At 36.5% G+C, this 23,839-nt stretch overlaps 1 protein-coding gene across 4 annotated transcripts; it reads left to right on the top strand.

Annotated features, from left to right (window-relative positions):
* Nucleotides 1–3,046: 3,046 nt before the first annotated feature.
* Nucleotides 3,047–23,467, top strand: LOC103486004 (uncharacterized). Of its 4 annotated transcripts, none has more exons than XM_051089246.1 (20): nucleotides 3,047–3,329; nucleotides 3,515–3,627; nucleotides 3,745–3,813; nucleotides 4,004–4,146; nucleotides 10,815–10,901; nucleotides 11,802–11,885; nucleotides 12,508–12,715; nucleotides 12,987–13,072; nucleotides 13,208–13,439; nucleotides 13,553–13,676; nucleotides 18,483–18,619; nucleotides 18,856–18,964; nucleotides 19,394–19,436; nucleotides 19,636–19,804; nucleotides 20,805–20,875; nucleotides 21,004–21,097; nucleotides 21,430–21,654; nucleotides 22,386–22,595; nucleotides 22,750–23,043; nucleotides 23,176–23,467. In XM_051089246.1, the coding sequence occupies exons 2-20, from the start codon at nucleotides 3,625–3,627 to the stop codon at nucleotides 23,299–23,301; spliced, it is 2,514 nt and encodes an 837-aa protein (XP_050945203.1). In that variant the 5' UTR covers nucleotides 3,047–3,329; nucleotides 3,515–3,624; the 3' UTR covers nucleotides 23,302–23,467. The 4 variants fall into 4 exon arrangements, with proteins under 4 accessions (XP_050945203.1, XP_008442015.1, XP_050945205.1 ...); XM_008443793.3 differs by having other exon boundaries at nucleotides 3,738–3,813; XM_051089248.1 differs by lacking the exons at nucleotides 3,047–3,329; nucleotides 3,515–3,627; nucleotides 4,004–4,146 and adding an exon at nucleotides 11,559–11,669 and having other exon boundaries at nucleotides 3,757–3,813.
* The last annotated feature ends 372 nt before the right edge of the window (nucleotides 23,468–23,839 follow it).

The raw sequence follows: 23,839 nt of genomic DNA, 5'->3' as shown, positions 1-23,839 counted from the left end.
ACTTGCATCGCTTTCACTAATGACCATCAGTCTACTATTTTGTGTAGTGTGCCGGGAATCAAGTTCAGACGTGTGAAATCTTAGCCCACCCACAATGCACATCCATTGTAACAATGAACATCAAATGATGGTCTCATCGCAAGTGAGAAGAAATCGTGAAAAATATTTTCAGACTCACGCAGTTCTAACACTTAAAATCAATGTGACAACGATTACAGACATTTCACATGCTTAAATACGTTAGTGCATACATGTCACACTAAAATTTTCTATATACCTATGCTCAAAACCCTTCAGGGAATGCTCGTTCATGCCTTTTATACAAATTCATAGCATTTTGAGCATGTCGACGTATTAGCCTCAAATGTTTCCTGACGGGGATGAGGATGAGTTTAATTTCTATAAAGAACAATGTATAACAAATATTGATCAACAACTATACCTAAGAATTACAAAGATGAGGAATGCTTACTTGCGATACTCCAATATTTCATCTACATTGTTCAGTATGTACTAATGGAAGAGGCGTTTCTTTTCCTGTGATATAGTACGAACACTTGACACACTTAAGGGTCGTACTTTCTGCTTCAAAATTTTTAAGTCACTAATTACCTTGTCCTCTACAATGATATCATCATTTCGCTCATCTTTTGTGAATTGAGTCTCTATACCGCTTAGATAACGCAAACAAAATGTGCTCGATGCATTCATTACATACGCTTCTACAATTGGCCCCTTAGGATGTGCTTTGTTTCTAATATACTGTTTCAAAGTGCGTAGACTTCTTTCAATGGGATTCATCCAACTGTAAGAAACCGAACCAGTAACCTCCATTTCATATGGTAAGTGAATGGCTTCGTTTTAATGACTACTACACATTTGAAACGCTTCTCTTAAGAGTTCTAACAACATGTCGAACAACTTATTACTCCAACCATTTAAAACCTTCACATGTATCAACTTAACCAAAAAATTCAACGACGAAAATTCAGAACAATCGGAGTACAATTCATTACGTGCTTCATTCAATAAGTCCTAAAATATGTTTGTTTTATCTTAATATATATCTACCTCAATATTCCTCAACATTTCATCTTTCAAACGACATTCCTCTGTTTTCTCTTCCTATTCAATTGAGGCTTGTAAATCATTCAGCATATCGAACATATCATCTCTTCATTAAATTGCCTATTACTAGTTCCTTCATCGAAAGGGTTACTACTAGTTACTTCTTCAAAGTTTTCTGTACCTCTAAAGCTTAATGACTCTCCATGATACACCCATTCTATGTAGTAGGGGATATTCCAATAGTCAGTAGATGTTGTTCCATACCCTTTAGTGAGTTCTAATTTAAATTCATACATCTCTTGCATCGACATCTTAATTGTCCGTAGGCATCAACGTGAAACTTGGTAAATTCTAAAAATTGGGTAACTTCCTTTCTACACTCAAGGAAAAACTTAGTCCTAAGTGTCATCCAACCCTTGTCCATTGTTTAAATCCCTAAAACATAAATAGGTTTGATTAGAAGTATATCACTCTCCTCTCACATTCTAAACTTACTCCCTTGAATGTACAATCTCTCAAAATTTTCACTAATTCTAACTTCAAACTACAAAGGCTACCATAACTACAGAATAGCCAACACAACCTAATTATTAATAACAAAATACTTCAATCTTCGCATCCTACCCACCCCTTTCAGCAATGCTACCTTACAAGCTATCCTACTAGCACCCCTTCAAATCCTCACAAATACAAACAAATTTAAAATAAAAAAGGCTACTATAACTGCAGGATAACCATCCCAAATCAACAATGCAAAGTTATCAACATAAATAGGCTACATAACTGCAGGATAGCTATCCCAAATCAACAACAAAGTTATTCAACACAAACATAATTGCAGAATAACCAAAACAAATCTTAACACGTATTCCAGAATTTTTAACACAAACAAATTCCATTGCCCCCCCTAAATTTTCAATTCAAACCCCACACCCTCTCCAAAATTTCTATTCAACCTCTAATTCAAAATTTCAATTCAACCCTCCCCCATTTCAATTCCCCCTCCCCCCACTTCAAAATTTAAATTCCTCCCCCCATACTTCAAAATTTAAATTCAACCCCTCCCTCTACTTCAAATTTTCAATTCATCCTCCACCCACTTCAAATTTTAAATTCAACCCTAAACCCCCCTTCAAAATAAATTCAACCTCCCCCACTTGAAATTTTCAATTCATCCTCTGGCCACTTCAAAATTTAAATTCAACCAACCCCCCACTTCAAATTTTCCAATCCCCCATTCAAAATTTCAATTCAACTACCCACTTCAAATTTCAATTCAACACACTTTCAAAATTGCCATTTCACAAACAAAAATCTATTCCTAAACAAAAATCCTAAAATAACTTTATTTAAAAAAATTCCTAAACTATCTAAATAAACCTAAAAAATTAAGGATTTTAAACTTACCTCAATGTGCAGCAGCAGACGGGAGAGAGACGACGACGACTAACGGCAGCGAGGGAACGTGAGGTGCTCTCTTCTTCTTCGATCGTCGACAGCTACTTCTCTCTATTTTTTTTCCTTCGTTTTGATTCTGTGTGTTCACAAAATTGAAACATCAAATATAATATGAATTATCCAAATAAATTGTTTGAATTATAAAGAATTCGAAAATCTAATAGGAAATATTGACATTATTTTAGGGGATGTTGATGCGATATTCTTGAGCAACAAAATAGTCGATTTAGTTAAGATTTACTAAATTTAAATGTTGTTTACAAAATATACTGTCTTCGTAAATCCTAGATATTCTGCTTCATTTTTTTAGCTATTCAAATACATTATATCTGAAATAATGGATTATCCTATAGTATAAATGGTTTAAAAATAATTAATAAAAAGAGGCAAGTGGCAAGTGGCAGTTTTGCTATAATTTTTATTATTTTCATTTTTTTTTTTTTGTCATTTTTCAATTTTCTTTTTAAGAATTTACTATTTTCACGGTTACCTCTGTATGAAACGAGCTGTGAGCTTAAGGCCCAGTCTGATGGCAACAATGGCCATGGATTTGAAGGGGCATGCCAAGGCCCAAAAAAGATTTCCGTCGAAAAGGCGGGAACTTTGGCGTTCTACTATCGAACAATAGAATCATCATTATTAAGTATTTTCTTATTTTTGTAAAAACTTCTGAATCATTTCTGTTATCTGTGTGGCACGCCCTTGAACGCAAAAGAATCCAGTCGTCTTCTTTAACTCTCGCTTTTGCCTAAGACCGCCGGAAAAGACAGCAGCATAGTCAAACAATGGAGGCCATTCTAAAGGTGAAAGCGTTCTGCTTCCTTCATTTTCCTTTGTTTCTTAATATGGGGTTATGTTTGTTTTAGTACTGTGGCTGTTTTTGGACTTGCATTTCTTTGTAGTTGAGTTAATAGTGAAGAATAAGGACAGCATTTTTGAAATAAATTTGTGGGTATTGAACTTTGTTATGGTTTGGTTGCTGTTGCAGAGTTGCTTTGGATTCTCGGCGTTTAGGCCGTATCAGAAAGAAATTGTTCAGGACATTCTTCTTGGGAAGGATTGCTTGGTGGTTATGTCCACTGGAAGTGGGAAATCCTTATGGTAGCTTGTTCTTAATCATTTTGGTTTTTTATTTATAGCATTTTATTGACGGGGTTTGGATGTTCTTGTTTGTTTTAATTAGTGATTGATTTTATCTTTACTTGTTGAAGTTATCAGGTACCGCCTTTGGTTGTTGGAAAGACTGGCATAGTTGTTAGCCCCCTTCTATCATTAATGCAGGATCAGGTAATGGATTATTGCCATTATCATTTGTTTTGCTTTTCGTGAGAATAGTCCAATTGCACGCAAGCTGACTCAGACTCTCACAAATGTGGAGAAAAGAAGAAAGCCATTGTTCTGTTGCTCTCTTTTGCCATTGGATTTTCAACCCCACGTTCTTTTTTCCTAAGCCATTTTTGGATTATGGATTTCGTAGGTAATGGCTTTAAAACAAAAAGGGATCAAGTCTGAGTACCTTGGAAGTACTCAAACTGATTCGACAGTTCAAGCCAAGGCAGAGAGTGGTCAATATAATATATTGTTCATGACACCAGAAAAGGCATGCTCTGTACCCATGAGGTACAAATTCGTGGAGCCATCTAAAGTTGCCCATTGCATCTCACGTCCATTTTATTCCCGCTTCCAGTTTCCATCTGCTGTCTTGTTTGATTATGAGTTTTATTTGTTCCGACAGTTCTGCACATGCAATCTTAAATACTAGTGGTATTTTAAATGTAGACATAAATTATGGTCCTTGAATTCTTGCAAGGATGGCTTGGTTGTACTAGCTGTACATCATACTAGGACAAATTTTAGTACTTCTTTCGTATCTAGGAATTGAAAGTGTGGGAGTGGGATAGATTGTTAATAGAACACTAGTTTTGTGTCTATTATATTGATATGTATTGAAAATTTACAGAACTTTAACAACAAGGTTCCAAAAGAAACTGAAACCAGAAAACACAAGCACACAACTACTACAAGATTTACAGCCTATCCAATAAAACACCAAACTACTATATCAAACTTCAACAACAAGAACAGAAACACAGAACCGGTAACCTCTGCCCTCCACCCTCGGATTTGGCAGCCCACTCCTCACTAACATTCTCCCCCTCCTCCTTCTAGCTTCCTCCCTTTTATATCATGTTTTTCTGTAACTTCTCTTTCTAAATCCTTGTAACATCTCCTTCTAACTCCCTGTAACTAACCCTGGGTCCCACTAGAATAATTACCCCTTTCTTCCTCAATTTCATTACTTTCCTCACGTATATTTTTACCCTTATTTCTCCTACTTTCCTCGCATATATTTTTACCCTTATTTCTCCGGTTATAAACAGATCTAATAGGGGGTCTAAAATTACTCTCCTCCTCCAAATTCACCTTGTCCTCAAGGTGGAAGTCTGGAATTTGCTGCTGGAAATCACTGCAAGTTTCCCACGTGGCTTCATATGGAGGTAATCCCTTCCAACTAATTAACACCTCCCACTCCTTAGTAGCTGGATTCTTTCGGTAGCCATAGACTTCTTTAGGTTGAGTCAGGTTGAGTCAACCATTCATGATTCTCATTAACAGTAGATTCACCTTGGTTTGATCCCCCAACGCCTTCTTCAACTGAGAGACATGAAAGATAGGATGGACAGAAGCTGTAGCTGGAAGTTCTAATTTGTACGCCACCTTCCCAATCCTTTTTATGATTTTGAGTGGCCCGAAATATTTAGGAGATAACTTTTCTCTCCTTTTCTTCCTCAAGGAAGTTTGTCTATATGATCTAATCTTCAAGAAAATCATATCATCAATCTCAAATTCCACATCTCGTCTTCTCATATCAACAAACTTTTTCATCTTCTCTTGAGCTACCCATAGATGCTCTTTTAAGGCCCCTAGGGCAATGTCTCTTTCTTTCAATTGCTGATCTAAAGTGGAGTTAGGAGTCTCCATATCACCATAACATATCAACGGTGGAGGCAATCTTCCATACACTGCTTGGAATGGAGTAATTCCAATAGAACTATGATAAGTTGTGTTATACCAATACTCAGCCCAATGCAACCATTTTAACCATTCCTTAGGCGTCTCTCCACAAAAACATCGAAGATATGCTTATACTCCTCAATTAACCACCTCCGTTTGTCCATCTGATTGTGGATGATAAGCTGAGCTTTTATGAAGTTTAGTTCCTGCCAATTTAAACAACTCACTCCAGAAATTGCTAGTGAAAACTCTATCACGATCAGAATCAATGGAATTAGGAAATCCATGTAGATGCACCACTTCTTTCACAAATGCTTCAGCTTCAATTTTGGTCAGGTAAGGGTGTTTTAATGCAATAAAATGAGCATATTTACTCATACGATCCACCGCTACCATAGTGATTTCCCACCCTACTGCCTTTGGAAGTCTTTCTATAAAATCCATTGAAATATCAGACTATATCTTATCTGGTATTTCAAGAGGGATCAACAATCCTGCTGGAGATAACGCTAAAGCCTTGTTTCCTTGACAAATCAAACATTCCTCACAATACTTCTTAATATCCCCTTTCATACCCTCCCAATATAGCTCTCCAGTCAATCTCTTATATGTCCTAAAAAATCTAGAATGACCCCCAAACACAGAGCCATGATAAGTATGCGACACTGTTGGTATTAAAGTAGAGGATTTAGAAAGAACTAACCTGTCCTTATACTTCAGAATCCCTTGGTGCATAGTAAAGTCTGGAATTTCTTCTTGTTGATCAAGAATTCTGGTCTTTATACTCTTCAAGTGATTGTCATTATCCACTTCTTGCTGAATGATAACCAAGTCTAGCAAAGCTGGTGCTGAAATGTGATTCAAATGAGCTGTAGGTGGTGCTCTAGATAGTGCATCTGCAGCCTTATTTTCCAACCCTGGTTTATATACCATATCAAACGAATACCCCAAAAGCTTAGCTATCCACTTTTGATGTTGAGGCTGAATCACACGTTGCTCAAACAAGAACTTCAATGACCTTTGGTCAGTTTTCACAATAAACTTCCTTCCCAAAAGATACAGCCTCCATCTTTGCACCGCAAAAACCATTGCAATCAACTCCATCTCGTACACCGACTTAGCTCTCCCTTATGGACAAGGTTCTACTGAAATAAGCTATGGGCCTCTGACATTGTTCCAACACAACCCCCACCTCATATCCAGATGTGTCGGTTTCAATTTCAAAGGGTAAACTGAAATCAGACATATGCTAGAATAGGTAAGGTCATCATGGCCATTTTAAGCTTCTCAAATGCAACTTGAGCTTCCTCTATCCACTTATAAGCCCCTGCTTTCAGTAATTGATTCAATGGACTGGCAATGCTCCCATAACTCTGAACAAACATCCTGTAATACCCTGTCAACCTCAAAAATCCCCTAACTTCCCGGACATTGGTTGGAACAGGCCACTCTTTAATAGCCCTGATCTTTTTAGGATCCACTTCCACCCCTTTGCCCAAAGTAATATGTCCCAAATAACAAACCCGAGCTGTAGCAAAACTGCACTTTCCTACATTTGCATATAGTTCATTTTCTCTCAATATATCTAGAACTGCTTCCAAGTGCTGTAAGTGCTCCTTCAAATTTCGACTATATATGAGAAAATGTCATAAAAAAAGACGAGTATAAATCATCTCATATAAGGTTTGAATATGGTATTCATCAAAGATTGAAATGTAGATGGAGCATTGGTTAGCCCAAATGACATGACCAAAAATTCATAATGACCTTCATGTGTTCTGAAAACCGTTTTCTCCACATCTTCTGTGTGCATTCGTATTTTGTGATAATCCGCCTTGAGGTCTATTTTTGGAAAACATGTTAGCACCATTCAACTCATCAAACAGTTATTTGATTACTGGAATTGGGAACTTGTTAGGTATAGTTGCATTATTTAAGGTCCTGTAATCTACAGAAAATCTCCAGCCTCCATCCCTCTTTTTCACCAACAATAATGGACTAAAATAAGGGCTATTACTGGGACGAAAAATACTTGAAGTGAGCATCTCATCTACAAGCTTTTCTATCTCCTCCTTCTGATGATGAGCATATCTGTATGGTCTCATATTGATAGGGTCAGTACCTTTCTTCAAATGAATGTGATGTTTGAGCTCCTTTTTGGTGGTAAGGTTTCTGGCCATGTAAACACATCCTCATATTTATTCAGCAGTGCTGGAATAGAATCATGAATGTTTGGTCTTGGTTCCTCATCATACATCTCTTCGATTGACAGCTCTCCATCCATTGCTCTACATTTCACCAAATACCCTTGATCACTTACCTCCCAGGACTTCATCATGTGTTTCAAGCTGACTCTTGCTTTGGTTAGACTAGGGTCTCCTCTGATTACTATCCTCTTTCCCTCATGCTGAAGGGTCATACTCAAATTTCTCCGATCAACTTCAGTCACACCTAGAGAGTGTAGCCACTGCATACCCGAAATAGCATCAGCTCCCCCAAGTTCCGAAGGCAGAAAACTGTCAACAATCTTCCAATCTCCCAGTAGTAATTCAATTCTGCCACAAATACCCTTCCCTTTGATGGCTGTTCCGAATCCCAAAATCACTCCATAATTGGAAGTTTCCTTCATTTGCAAATTCAACCTTTGTACAAGCTTGTCTGAAATAAAATTATGGGCTGCCCCACAATCAATCAACACAATGACATCTTCTCCCTTCAGTTTTCCTTTGACTGTCATGGTACCCGGGTTATTCAGACCCACCATTGAGTTTATAGATAACTCTATATGAAGGGTGTCTGGATTCCCCACTTCTAATGCCTTGACATCAGCCCCCTCTTCTTCCAAGTCTTCCTCAATTATTTCCAGCTCTTCACCATTCTCTCTAACGACCAGCAATCTCAATTCTTTTTGTTCTCTGACCTTGCAATGATGCCCTGCATGGTATTTCTCATCACATCTAAAGCACAACCCCTTTTCTCTTCGGGATTGAAATTCTGCATCTGACAATCTTTGGGTTGGGCCCTCACTTCTATTCTCTCCAGCCAAAACTCCCCGGAGTGTGATGGTCTGCAAAGGAGTTCCTACAGCCCCTGTCTCATTAGGTTTCCCTACCACAATACCCTTCTGGCCGGGTATGCTCACTGGATTGTTCCCTCCAAACGTGCTCCTCATTCCACATTCATGACAAGCCATTTCTCTGTTCTCTATCTTCAAAGCTAGTTTCATCTTTTGGGCCAACCCAACAGGTTCCAACGCATCAACTTCTTCCTTCAACCATGGGCTGAGTCCATTCATAAACGTCTCTTCCAGCACAACTTGTTGTAGAAAAGAGACCGGCGCCAAATATCGATCAAAACGGTTACAGTACTCTTCTACAGTTGATTCTTGTTTAATATTCAAGAATCGGCCTAACAATGTTCCCTCTCCAATTGTGCAGAATCTGGTTAACAACCTCTGTTCGAGATCTGCCCAATCTTTGAACGGTTCCCGCGCATCATATGATCTATACCAGTCAAGTGCAGGGCCATCAAAACTGATCACAGCAACTGTCAGTTTTTCTGATTCAGTGATGTTGTGAATCTTTAAAAACGGTCTGCTCTAAAAAGCCAAGAATCGGGGTCAACACCATTGAAAACCGGCATTTCTACCTTCTTGAATTTACTCCTGTCAGTTATTTTCTCTTCCTCAATAGCCTTGCCTGTCTTTGACTCTTCTACTATATCAAGCATTGAAACTACTCCTTGTTCCCCCTTACTGTCATTGGATGTTGCTCCACTAATGATCTGTCAGTTTCCTTCATCATCGTGGATTTCTCCCTAATTATGCCTTCAATGTATTTCATTAAGAGTTGCTGTTGTAGTTGCTGCTTTTCAACCTGCATTCCAATATTCTCAATACTTGTTGCAACTGAAGATAACTTTTCCTCAATAACAAGCAACTTTTGGACTTCTTCTCGCATTCCCGAAATCTCATGCTTCACCGATTTAAACCGCAGATTTCTCCCTAATTATGCCTTCAATGTATTTCATTAAGAGTTGCTGTTGTTGTTGCTGCTTTTCAACCTGCATTCCAATCTTCTCAATACTTGTTGCAACTGAAGATAACTTTTCCTCAATAACAAGCAACTTTTGGACTTCTTCTCGCATTCCCGAAATCTCATGCTTCACCGATTTAAACCGCAGATTTCTCCCTAATTATGCCTTCAATGTATTTCATTAAGAGTTGCTGTTGTTGTTGCTGCTTTTCAACCTGCATTCCAATCTTCTCAATACTTGTTGCAACTGAAGATAACTTTTCCTCAATAACGGGCAAACTTTTGGACTTCTTCTCGCATTCCCGAAATCTCATGCTTCACCGATTTAAACCGTGGATTTCTTCCTAATTATGCCTTCAATGTATTTCATTAAGAGTTGCTGTTGTTGTTGCTGCTGCTTTTCAACCTGCATTCCAATCTTCTCAATACTTGTTGCAACTGAAGATAACTTTTCCTCAATAACGGGCAAACTTTTGGACTTCTTCTCGCATTCCCGAAATCTCATGCTCCGCCGATTTAAACTGCTTGTCCACTTTCTTAGCCATTCTTCCTGTTTTCCCAAGTTTGATTGCTCTGATACCAATATGATATAACGCTAGTTTTGTATCTATTATATTGATATGTATTGAAAATTTACAGAACTTTAACAAGGTTCCAAAAGAAACTGAAACCAGAAAACACAAGCACACAACTACTACAAGATTTACAGCCTATCCAATAAAACACCAAACTACAATATCAAACTTGAACTACAAGAACAGAAACACAGAACAGTAACCTCTGCCCTCCTCCCTCGGATTTGGCAGCCCACTCCTCACTAACATTCTCCCCCTCCTCCTTCTACTTTCCTCCCTTTTATATCATGTTTTTTCTGTAACTTCTCCTTCTAAATCCCTGTAACTTCTCCTTCTAACTCCCTGTAACTAACCCTGGGTCCCACCAGAATAATTACCCCTTTCTTCCTCAATTTCATTACTTCCTCACGTATATTTTTACCCTTATTCCTCCTACTTTCCTCACATATATTTTTACCCTTATTTCTTTGGTTATAAACAAATCTAATAGGGGGTCTAACAATTGTACAATGCTGAAGCCATGTGACGTAGTTCTGGTAGCATTTTCATATACATTTACTTGGTTGGGAAAGGTGGTTCAAATGGATAGTTATGATACATGGCTTTCTAATATCCTTTCGTGATCAACACCTTTTTATTTATTTTTTGAACTTAATTTTTGCAGTTTTTGGTCAAAATTAAAGAAGGCAGGAATTTGTTTGTTTGCCGTTGATGAAGCACATTGCATTTCAGAGTGGGGGCATGATTTTAGGTTAATCTTACATCCTTTTCATTTTCCTCTCATCTTTGTTAAAAATATTGTTATAATTAAATTTACCATAACCTATCAGCTTAAGCTATTAAGTTGAGTGGTGGTTTAACAATCTTCAACTTTACTCCAATGGACCCTATTCTGAGATAAGTGGCTTATTGGTTGTGAGATTTGTTATATGTTACTTTGTTGTCCCCAATATCTAGCTCTTGTCCACATATTTGAACATCTGTTTAAAACTTCATCTTAGGAATGGATTTAGGCATCACACGATTCGTAAGGATTGAGTGTATTATAGAAACTAGAACACAATGGCTGTGGCTGTGGTTTATAGAAGTTGAGCACATTCCACGTTGATAGGCTTGTTGTATTGTATAAATGTGAGGAAAGATTTTTCTTTTCTCCTTTGATTGAGCTTTAGAGGTTTATGGAGCTCATAGACACCAATGACTTGTGGTGTTGGAGTATAAGTGAAAATAAATGTAATAGTTCGTAGGCCAAGCTGATAGTCTAAATCAACTGAAGCAGCTGTGGAAATTATTAACAAATATGATCAAAATGTAGCAATTTTCTTCTCTGATGCAGTCTTTGAATAAGTTAAGAAAAGGAAGAATACTATTTTTTAGAAATAATTTTATTAGCATCAATGTACCAAAGGACAAGAGGACAAGGCATGGAGCTTAGCCAAGTGAGAAGAAATTAGATGTATAGTTTTCACTTTTCAGCTACGAAAGTTGCTGGGGAATTGATTTCTAGCTCTTTGTTTAGGTAAGTTCTTAGCACTGATCTGAGAATACATATTGTTGGTTTTATGTTTCTTTATGTTCAGCGTGGAGTCTGCTTCTCTCCAATTTAGTACTTCTCTTAATTGTTATATAAACTATTGGGTTCTGGTCTCAGGGTAGAATACAAACAGCTGGACAAACTTCGTGATGTTCTACCAGGTCTTCCATTTGTTGCCCTGACTGCCACTGCAACTGAAAAGTAGGTAGCTAAATTTCTTCCAATTACACCTGTTACTTTTTCTCTTTTCAGTGCTAGTGTTTTTTGTTTTTATTGTTGAACTGAAAACATCCATTAGCAGAGCTACCGCATACTGCATCACAATGGTTTGTGTTATTGAACTCCGTTGCTCTATCTGTGGTGAATTGTTAGCTTGAAGGCTGATCTTGCTATTATTTATTTGGATAGATTTTGTTAAATCTCACATAAAAGCTTCTTTCTTTTCGTTGAAAATTTACTCCTTTTTTTTGGCCAGGGGATTCAAACCTCTAATTTTTGATTGAGGATATATGCCTTAACTAGTTGAGTGAGCTTGTATTTATTGAAATTTTACTTGTATGATGGAGAAATGTGGAACTCTTGTATGTCACATGTTTTCTAGTTAATAGCCCCATGGCTTTATTAGGATTCTATTTATAGCCCATAGTAAAGAGATTATGTACAGTTCCATTTAATAATTTGGTGCAGAATTGGGATATTTTGCGTTGATTTTTTTAACTTTAATGTTTATGCTCTTAAATTTATTTCCTCGGATTTTTTTAATTTTCAATACATTTTCTTGGGGACTGAATTCTTTGGGTATTTATTTCACATTTTGTTTCAGGGTCCGGAGTGACATTATTAATTCTTTGAAGATGAAAGACCCACAAGTTACCATTGGTTCATTTGATCGAACAAATCTTTTTTATGGAGTCAAGTCTTTTAATCGTGGTCCATTATTCATGAACGAGCTGGTGCTTGATATCTCTAAGTACGTAGCCTCTGGTGGTTCGACTATCATTTACTGCACGACAATTAAAGATGTTGAGCAGGTATATTCTTTTGCTTCTAGTTCTTACAAACGCTGCTTTCAAGTTCACTGCACTTTAAGAAGCATAGATAATTAAATATTTGCATACTTACCTAGCACAATAAATTCAGGGCATGGAGCAACTGGATTATTTCATTATTGTTAATTACACTTGAGATTATATATGCCTTCATGGTGGGCTGTCGCAACAATTTGTGCAAGAAGCACTTTCAGGTTTATGTTGAGCTTATTAATTGGCTTTTCGTGAATTTCGGTCCAAATTGTTTTTGTAGATATTCAAGGCACTTGAAGAAGCAGGGATTAGTGTTGGAATCTATCACGGTCAAATGGACAAAAAATCACGTGCAGAATCCCACAGGTTATACCACTAGTTCGTGGCGACTATGGAAATGAATTCTATTGATGCTCTTTATAATCAATATAATGGCAACCATAGCTCATTTAGCCTTTTATTTGTGTGGTCCTCTGATAGTAACACCTTTCCTTTAATCAGACTATTTATAAGGGATGAACTGCAAGTCATGGTTGCCACTATTGCTTTTGGTATGGGCATTGACAAACCAAACATAAGACAAGTCATACATTATGGCTGCCCAAAGAGTCTAGAATCTTATTACCAGGAAAGTGGGAGATGTGGTAGAGATGGTATTGCTTCTGTTTGCTGGCTTTATTACACGAGAAGTGATTTTGCTAAAGCAGACTTCTACTGTGGTGAATCACAAACTGTATGAATCGTGCTTCCTTTGTTAAATTACTTACCATTCTATTTGATAAACAATTCGCTTTCTCTAGTTTAAAATTTGAACTGGATACTTCTATATTTGCTTTCTTTCGTTAGGAAAACCAAAGAAGAGCTATTATGGAGTCATTGATGGCTGCACAACAGTATTGCTCTATAGCAACTTGCAGAAGAAACTTCTTGCTCGGTTATTTTGGGGAAAAATCTCATTCTGATAAATGTGGTTTGTCGTTTACTTGGTTTTATTCTTTAAATCTTGTGAATCGATAATCTTGTCTCAAAGAGTCTGATCATGGAATAGATTTCTTCTATACTACCTATTTACTCAGTACTTTGATTCTGGCCTTGAGCAGACATCTTTGTGTATAGTTGTTCCTGTCATTCTATTTTGTAAAGAGCATATTGTCCTATGTTTTTTTTTTTTTTTACTAATTCTTCCCTTTGACTAAGCGGTTTTGGAGGATTAGACCGTTTAGCATAAGATTAGTGTTAGCATTTACGATAGCTATGCACAAGGGTGAAGCTCCAACGTGATTTACAGAAGACATTGGAAACTTGTCTCTATTATTGTTTATATCTTTACAGGGAGTTCAACTTTCTTAAATTTGCTGTGATCATCAGAATTGTCATCACCTTCAGATTTACTTGTCTTGCCTTTGTTCTTAATTTCTTTTGTCGATGTTCCTCCTGCTTCGATAGTACTTTCTATTGGAAGCAATAAATACAAAAAACTAGGCTTACATGGAAACCCAAGTACCGGGAGAAAAACCACGATATTGTTGTTTTATTATTTTCTGATGAATTATAGGTAAAATGAGGGAGAATAAATAGAATACACAATAGAATAAAAAAGGAAAAGATTTAGGAATTAGGGTAAATCTTCCCATAAATACCTATGGGCCAAGTCCACTAATTCTAACAATTTCGATCGTTGATGTTCTGTTTGACGATTCCTCTCCTACGGCTGGTTTCGCCATTTTTTCCTTTGCGATTCCTTCTACATATTTCAATAATAGTTGCTGTTGCTTTTCTGCTTGAATTCCCAATCGTTCGATGCTCTTTGCCGGTGATACTAAATTTTCTTCGATCACCAGCAGCTTATGAAGTTATACACGTATTGTGGAGATCTCTTGATCGAATATTTCTAATTTCTCTACGATTTGTTTGTGCGCCATATTTTTTCGATTACCCTAGGGCAAAATAATGCTCTGCTACCAATTTGATAGAACACTAATAGGATTGTTCTTTATTCAAATGGTAATAAGAAAGCAAGTACAGTAGTGAATTGATGAAGTATCAATTCGGAAATGAAATTACATCACGAGAAGAAAAGTAGCTCCCTCTCTCTATTTATCCTTCCTCTCAAGGATGAAACAACCAACTCAATGAAAATCATTCCCCCCTCTCACAGACGCTCTCCCTTCTATTTAAACTTCCCATTCCCTCGTAACTAATTGTGGGCCCTAACATTAGCACTAACACTCCCAATTACATGTGCTTTCTCTCTCTTTTCTCTCCTACTATATTGTAATATTATTGGAGCTCTAACCCATATCAATTGTAAATTTTGGGGCAAAAATTTATATTTTAAGAGGATGAACTGTAAGTTGGTGCTTAATTCTTGTACATTTGATTCATCTGATTCTATACATTAAGAGGCTAAAGCATATAGACAGTTTTTAACTTTCTCATAAATTTGAGATGTCAAACCCCCTCTCGAATGACCAGCTTAGACCTGAGAGGTGGCGTGATGTCAACCAAAACCATCCACCTCTGGAATAGTTTCAACTGACCCTTGACATGAAAACATGAAACATTTGCCTGCGGAAGGTTTTGAACTAAGAAATAACTTAAAACCAGAGTGGAACCTATTTGGAAATGACTCTTTATAAATACCATATAAAATGTATAGTATAAGCTTTTAATAAACATAACGATACTTTTAATAAACATTTCCTTTCATAACTGAAAATTTAACTGGCTTGGCAACAGTATGTTCAGCACGCGGAGATTCACAATCTGTACTTGGAAAAAGAGAACATTTGGAAAGAGTGCTAAATGAGCCCAGCGAGTGATACTTTTCTAAATAACTTTTGCTCAAACTTTAAATCATAAACCTTTGGAATAGTAAACGATAAATCATAACATGAAAACTTAAACCTTAAAGTATTTTGGAAACAATAACATAAAGACTTATTTTTCCTGTTCGAAACCCAAGTATCTACTTTTGGGAGGTGGTGGAGATTACTCGACACCAACTCCATTTATTCCTAGGAGGTGGTAGAGATGACTCGATACCAACTCCAAACCTATTCCTAGGAGGTAGTAGAGATTACTCGATTCTAACTCCAGTCTTGGGAGATGGTAAAGATTACTCGATACCAACTCCAAAAACCCAAAGATGGGCATCCCCAATCCCTATTCTTGGGAGATAGGCGTCCCTAACTCCAAATCCTGGAGATAAGTGTCCCTATCTCAATTCCTTGGCGCCCCATAATCTTGCCCTGTTAAGGGTAATTTATAATTCTGCCCCATAGTGGGTAATTTTGAGACATCTTGGTTTCGAGAAAAACATTTATAAAACCGTAAACCTTAAACTTTAATTTCCTTCAAGAAACCATTTACATAACCTTTAAACTCATTTCTCAGTAAACAGTAAACATTTCCTTAGTAAATAGTGATCTTAAATAAATACGTTAAACAATAATATGCTTCAAAATCATTCATAAAATAGCTCAAACATTTAAGATAAATCATTCATGAAATAACTTTAAGAACATGCTTGAAATCACTTTAATAAATCCATTTTTCACTCACAATACTTGAATAGGTCTTTTGTCGATGTTTCCTTCACAGTCTCCTTGTCCTGAAATAATGGGAAATAATTCCTTTTAATCATAAAAATATCAAACTCTACTTAAAATCCCCAAAAACAGCCCAAAAACGCCTATCTGGCATGGTTGGTATGCAGAGGGTGGGCAGCAGAGCCTTGGCTGCGCACGCTAGGCTGCTCGCGTGCCAACCTCACAAGAGGTTTGCCACATGCCTTACCCTCGCCGCGTGCTTGGTGTCCCGAGCAATCCCCCTTGGGTGCTTCCTTGGCCGCATGCACCTTGCATGCAGGCTATATTCAACAACCAAAACGCATCACTAACCTCTTTGAACATCAAAACACCTGCCCATCACGCCTAGCTTACCTTGTCACTCGGCCAGCCACCAACTTGCCCAAACACTCATTTTAAAACATGACCCAACTTTGAAAAATCATAAATTTAAATCCATAACTCTTTTGACAAAACTTTCTTCTACAAAGTCGCTTTAAAATGTCTTAACTTTCTTACCTCAAAATCTCATAACCAAATTCCAAAAGACGAGCTTTGTAGGCTTCTAGAAACCCACCTTGCTCAGTTTCTCCTTCAGAATGACCTTCTCACCTACTTTGGATCAAAACGCCAAGCTTCTCACCTCCAATTTTAATAGCAGCCCTCCTCAATGAACTAGACACAATTTATGAACTTTTGAGACTAATTTGAGAGAAATGACACGAGTGAATTGTGAGAAATCCTTGTCTGAAGTTGCTATTTATAGGGGAGCTTTGCATGAAAATGGATTGACACCTAAACATTGCTTAATCCAACTTTGATTCTCCTTAAGACACCTCCTACTTCCAATCCAGCTCCACCTTGGCTGCAAAAATGCATGTATCACGCTTAAGATATCTAGATTAGCCTTAAACTGAATGCCCTTAATTAGCCATGTAGCTTACCAAACGCCTAGCTAACCTCCATGACTTTCTCGTACAGCCTTCCCTAAACGCCTGACCTTACCCTTGCCTTGCTTCTCGTCCACTAACCTCCATGACTCTTCTCACATAGCCTTGCCACCCAACACATGTGTTTGCTAACCTCATAGTTCCTTCACGCCTAGCCCATGACCAACAAGATCAAACCTTGCTAACCTCTTTAATGTCTTCTCGCCTAGTCCATCGACACCATAAATAACCTCTATGATACAACCTTTCTCGCCTAATGCACAATCAAACTATCCTCTAAATGCCTAACTCATGCTCCAAAACACCTAGTACAAGCCTTGAATGCCTAACTTTGTAGGTCTTTCAATCACCAGTTTGGCCGTCCAATGAGTGTCATTTAGAGGTTTTCCATGTGCTTTTGACCACCATTCTAACCTCTAAACGCCTAACAACTTTTCTTTGACACTTATAGCCAAAATTTTCCAACTCTTTTTCCTTTTTTACATAGAACCTAAATTTTCCTTTTAAGTTTCTTTTCTCTTATCCTTAACAAATTCATAATAAATTCCCATGGCTTTAGAAAGTTTGGGGTTTCACTCATCTCCAAGCCACCCTTTGTTCAATACTCGTTAACAATAGAGGCTATGGTTGTTGTAGGTGTATGCTTTCATCTACTCATGGTGTACATCTCCCAGTCCACAGTTATCTAGAGAAAATACTTACCTTTAAACACAGAGATCTGTTGCAGATTTGTGTGGCTCAGATTTTTTTTTTTTTTTTTTTTTTTTTTTTTGTAGGAAATGTGACCCTTCCATAGTTATTTATTATTCCAATGAAGAGAGAGATGTTAGTGGTAGAGTTCACTTCAAAGTTTCCTTTAGTCTTTGGTCATCCTGATCAGTTAAAATTTCCACTTAAGCTTTTTCTATATTCTATTTTCTTCCTTGGTCAGGGTTGTCCTCTATATGGGACTTAAGATATTTGTTTTTCTCCCAACTCCAGGTTGAGTATTTGATTTTTCATGTTCTTTTGTACTCCTCTTTAAATGTGGTGCTGGAAATTGAAACACTGATATACTACCTGATTAAATATCTTCATTTAATGCCATTGATGGATTGATTAGATATTGTTGTTTGATTATGATGATGGCATAGTTGATTCTTTTGTAATTTATATACACAAATACACACAAATATATGAAAGTAGAACTTTTGGAAAGCTTGTTCAGCAACTTCCCTGTAATTTTATTTAGTTGTTGACTATCAATGCCTCTGGCAGGAAATTGTGATAACTGCATAGACTCAAAAAAGGTGCGTGACATGTCAAAAGAAGCATTTCTTCTACTGGCCTGCATCCAATCATGCAGGGGTAAATGGGGAGTGAACATGCCTGTGGATATTCTTCGTGGATCTAGAGTAAGTTCTTAGCTATATGAAACTTTGGAACTTCTGAATCACAGATTACCCTTCTTTTTCAATTCATTTTAATCCCCTGGGTGTCATGCTCTGTAGTTTAGTAGAGCTCCCCGCCATGATATTGCATTGTGAAATTTTCTAAAACAATATTCTGCCCTAGGAACGATCACATTATGGTACATTTGTTTTCTGATTTTTACTTCTTGCTTAATCTAACATTCTTTCATCGCTTGCAGGCAAAAAAGATACTTGATGCTCAGTTTGATAAGCTTCCACTTCATGGACTTGGAAGAGAATACTCATCAAATTGGTGGAAAGCACTAGCTAGTCAACTAATTTCTAATGGTAGGTGAAGGAACTTGAATTGCCTTTATTTAGATGGGGATTCAGCTCAAAGTACTTGAGCATTGTAGGTATTTTTTTTGTCATACTCAGGCAGTGTCTTAAATGCAACATTCCTAACTAAAGTACTTGAAAAACTCAAGCATTTCTCTGAAGCGGGTACTTGAGTTTTCCTCTGAGTTAATAGGAGGTACATTCGTCGTAAAACTGAACTCCACTGTTTTCTTTGTCAGACTTACAAAACAGAACTTTGGTTGTTATTTATAGCAGATTATAACTTACAAATCCGGTGTTCAGTGACATATATTAGCATAATTTTGTTTTACTTGTTGCTGGAAATGCTCGTCTTGTTTCTTTTTATCTGATAAGAACTAGTTCATCTTTTCTGAATTGTAGCATTTAACATATTGTGTACAAAATTGTATTGTGCAGGCTATTTGACAGAGACCATACGCGATGTTTACAGAACCATAGGGTCATTAACTTTCACCCAATCTACTTCTGCATCTTAACTTTAGAGTTTTACAGTTATCTATCCATTTTCAAATTTTATCCATAGGAAAGCTAATGCTCTTTTGTAAACTTCTCCTCTCCTGTCCACCCAATCAATCTTATTTTCTTCAAATTATCTGAAATTGAAACTGATAAAAATAAGCCTTCCTTCTTAACAATAGTATCAGTGCAAAAGGGGAACAGTTTCTCAATTCTGCCAGACAGGACTGCCAACCACCTCTAGTTTTGCCTGTGACGAGTGATTTGATTGGTGAGAATGAGGATGACAGTGCATTAACTGAAGCTGGGAAAATGGATAACTTGGCCACTTTGAAGAGTGGACTTTCAGAGGTTTGCTTGTGAAATACTAATTGCATTTTAATGCCTTGGTTATGTATATTATTTCACCTGTTTTCTATTGTCAACGTCAAAGGATTGAGATAGTTATTTTCGGAAAGTAGTTTAGTTGCACATGAATTATATTGAATACTCATGGTTTTGGTTATTAGAAGTGTTATTGGGCAATAGTCGTCATTATTTGTTATATTTGTTTTCATTGTACTTTGAGTTCAATCTTTTCAGTTCATCAATGAAAAACCTTGTTTTCGTCTAAAAAAAATTGTTATATTTATTGCTCCAATTAATCTTTCCATCTGGTGTCATATCCTGCTGCGTACTTGACTCTGAACGATTATATTGTGTGCCGTGAGGCCTTTTTATTAACTTACTAAATCCTTCTTGCTCACCTATTTATGCATTGTTCTTTTGCGCGGGAATTTTGGAATAACATCTTGGATGCTTTCGGACGCTCGACTGCACATTCTAACCTTATTTACGATATACTTGACTCTCTTTTGGTGTGACACCCTTTTCTTGGTAACAAAAAGATGATTTGACAGGCTATTCTGCTTTCTTCTAGACTTTAATGGGCAAGTATAATAAGCGTCTCTTTTAGGATTCTGCTTTCTCTTTTGATTTTTTTTTTATCTTGTGTTGTTTACGACTTCTTACTTGTGCAAAATTGGGCACCCTTTCAATAACTTTAGTCTCTCTTACTTAGTTCCCAATTAGCACACTTTTTGTAATCACCTTTAGGTGCTTGGGTTCTCTCTTTATTTCATTTTATCAATGTAATGTTCCTTCTTGTCTTGCTATTCTTTTCATTTGTTTGTTTATTGCATTTTCTGGCTTACTCTTTTATTTTACCACTGGCTATTTGTACGATGTTTGATCACATTAATTAAATGGAAGAGAAATTGGGTAAACCATTGCATTTCCTTCCTTGTTTTTACCTATCTGAGTCTTATATTTTGATTGTTCCATTTGAATTTACTTGATTATTTCTACCCAGGCTGAGGAAAAACTCTTTCAATTGCTTTTAGAAGAGAGAATGAAGCTTGCTAGAAGTGCTGGAACTGCCCCGTAGGTTCTGCAAATACTTAATATGAAAACTGACATTTTACTCCAACTATCATGCATTTGTTTGTATGTATGTGGTTTATGTGGAAAACCTTTATTGCCTTTTATCTTGCACTTCTTCTTATATGCAGTTATGCCGTATGCGGTGATCAAACAGTTAAAAGAATTGCACTGACTAGACCATCTACTAAGGCAAGATTAGCGAATATTGATGGTGTCAACCAGGTATATACTTCAGGAGTGTACGTTACATTTTCTTAACTTTCTATGGGGTTGAAGCGAAGTCATTAACATTGTATTTATCTATGCTTGTTCGACATGGATTTCGTAATTGAATGTCACCACCTCATACTTGTGCTAGTTTGCAATAAATGGCTCTCGAATTTCAATGCATTTTTATCAATATTCTGTGATCCACTCCGTACAATTGCACTCAAGAATTTGACTCCATGATCTTGCACCTTCAGGCTTTAGTTATTAAATCTAATAAGCCAAAGTTGTGAGATTGCTATTTGCTCTGTCATGAAATAATGTTAGACAATTCAATAATGGTACAGCATCTTCTAAAAATGCACGGAGATCTAATTCTTGAAGCAGTCAAGCTTCTATCACAACAAGTCAGTCTATCACTGGATGGCGAATATAGAGAAGAAGGAAATGGACAAGGTACTACAACGAGAAAACTCTATACAGAACCAAACCAACGACGACCATTGGCTCCAGCAAAGTTTGAAGCTTGGAAAATGTGGCATGAAGATGGTCTCTCGATACAGAAAATTGCTGTAAGTATTTTTTTTAACCTTTTGAAGTTTTCGAGGGAAAAAGGCTTATGAAGATAAACATAACAGCATGGCAATTTAGAAGCTTATTCACATGTTGAAGTTCACCCATGTATATAAATAAGTCTGAAAAAAAAACTTTGAATCAGTTTAGACTGTGCAAACATAGAATACAACTCTGGAATGCTCAAAATTTAAATACTTTTCACCTGAAAGAAGTTTACTTGCTGAAAAAACAAACTCGAGTGATTTTGGCTTTTCAGAGTTACGGTTTCTTTTTAGAAGCACATTGTGTGTTTGGAATTTTTGAAATCACATTTGGTTATTGTTATCAAACACCATATGACTTTTGAACGATGCTTTTAATTGGAAATGAAATGCACTTTTCACCATTCTAGAAATTATATTAGCCTCGCCCTTACCATGTTCAGTGCATGTCCAGAGTGATACAGAAATTGCTAAAATCACTATTAGCATGTTCAAAATCAATATGAAACTCGCCTTTAACCGTGATAAATTGATTTATTGTTTAATTCTACACTTTTGAATTAACTTTTTTATATTATCAAAATTGATGTTGTTGATTAAAAACATGTTTTATAGTGAGTTTGAAAATAAGAATAATGATTTTTACCAGTTTAGGATCGCTCATTTTATGTTAAATGTTAGTAGCTTTTTCACTTTTCCCATTAATTGACTTTATTCTGATATATCATTATTTATTGTGAAAATAGAACTTCCCTGGTAGGTCGGCACCTATCAAAGAAACTACTGTTTGCGGGTATATTGTTGATGCAGTCCAGGAAGGATATGAAATCGACTGGACCAAATTTTGTAATGAGATAGGACTTACATGTCGGATATTCTCCAACATTCAATCTGCTGTCACAAAAGTTGGATCTGCTGAGAAGTTGAAGGCGATAAAAGATGAACTACCAGAAGAAGTAAGTTGGATATTGTAGAATATACCTTCTGTTTCCTAGACTTTAGTCCTCCATGCCTTCAAGTTCCTTGCTTCTTTAATGCATATACTTGTCACTTTTTCGGTCAAATGCTCCATCGTCCATATATGACTGGAAATTGATATTTGGATGACAGATAAATTATGCACACATCAAGGCTTGTCTGGTAATGCAAAGTTGTGGAATGTCCCCGGAAGGCCTGGATAGAAAAACTGACGAACCAATGATTGGTGCGTCATTGCTTTCAGGAAGTCCAACTTCCATTAAGAAGAAAGAAGAGCCTTGTGTAATTGAAACACCATCAAATGGAGAAGAGGAAATTTCTGTCTCGTTAAAGCGCCAGAAAGTTCGTGAATCGGAGGAAGAACGTCAAGTTCCGGTAAAAGCAACCGAGAGCTTGCTAATAGAGTGGCTGAAGAACAATGATGGGGTAAGTGAAATGAAGTCTGAAATATGTATCTTTTTTGCTTCTTATACTAGTGATTCCAAGCCCTCTTTGAAGTTCACCATAGTATGGTTTAAATGAAGAAGATTGCAATATGGTTTTATTTTTATAATGCAGGTAACACTTGACAATATGATGGAGCAGTTTAAAGGATCTGAAGAAGAATCTCTAGTTGCTTTGCTTAATTCCCTTGAAGGTGATTTTGTGATATATAAAAAGAACAATATCTATAAGCTCATGTAAGCTCTAAACCGTAACTATAAATTCTCTAATTTTGTCTATAGGAAATTGGGAATAGGATTAAACTAAATCCAAGTTATTGGCATTCATTTGTGAAGTGTTGCCATCTTTTGTCTGATTCTTGAACTTCACTAATATAGCTCCTCCCTCTTCCACGAGTGTTTGATAAGATTGATTGTGAATAAATTTGTTAAAAATCACTTCTGTAATAATGTTCTTTCTCGTGCATTTTACATTTTGTTCCCATCCTAGCTTTTTAAAGTAGTTTGTGTGGAATTAGCTTCCTAACAAATTTTGAATTTTATTTATTAATTTTAATTTTGTATATTTAGTATCTTTCTCACACAATTAATTTTTATATCTTAAAATTTTAAATTAATTGGCTCAATGCCACTAATTTTTTCTCTAAATAATGTGTGTATACATATATATGAATATTAAAAAGTTGCACATATTTTCTCTCATATTTTACAAATAATCTAATATTTATCAAACAATCTAGAGTAAACGAAATATAATTTTGTTTTAATTTTTTAAGAAT

This window comes from Cucumis melo, chromosome 8 (assembly GCF_025177605.1).
Source record: "Cucumis melo cultivar AY chromosome 8, USDA_Cmelo_AY_1.0, whole genome shotgun sequence".
Taxonomy (NCBI): domain Eukaryota; kingdom Viridiplantae; phylum Streptophyta; class Magnoliopsida; order Cucurbitales; family Cucurbitaceae; genus Cucumis; species Cucumis melo.
Note: the sequence above shows the minus strand (reverse complement) of the source record. Positions and strands in the feature narration are given on the sequence as shown.

What these genes read in the sequence shown, in the direction of transcription:
- LOC103486004 (XM_008443793.3), top strand. An exon ending in GCATGCTCTGTACCCATGAG is followed by an intron (nt 4,147 to 10,814) that starts GTACAAATTCGT and finishes TAATTTTTGCAG; the next exon opens with TTTTTGGTCAAAATTAAAGA. An exon ending in ATATTGATGGTGTCAACCAG is followed by an intron (nt 21,098 to 21,429) that starts GTATATACTTCA and finishes ATAATGGTACAG; the next exon opens with CATCTTCTAAAAATGCACGG.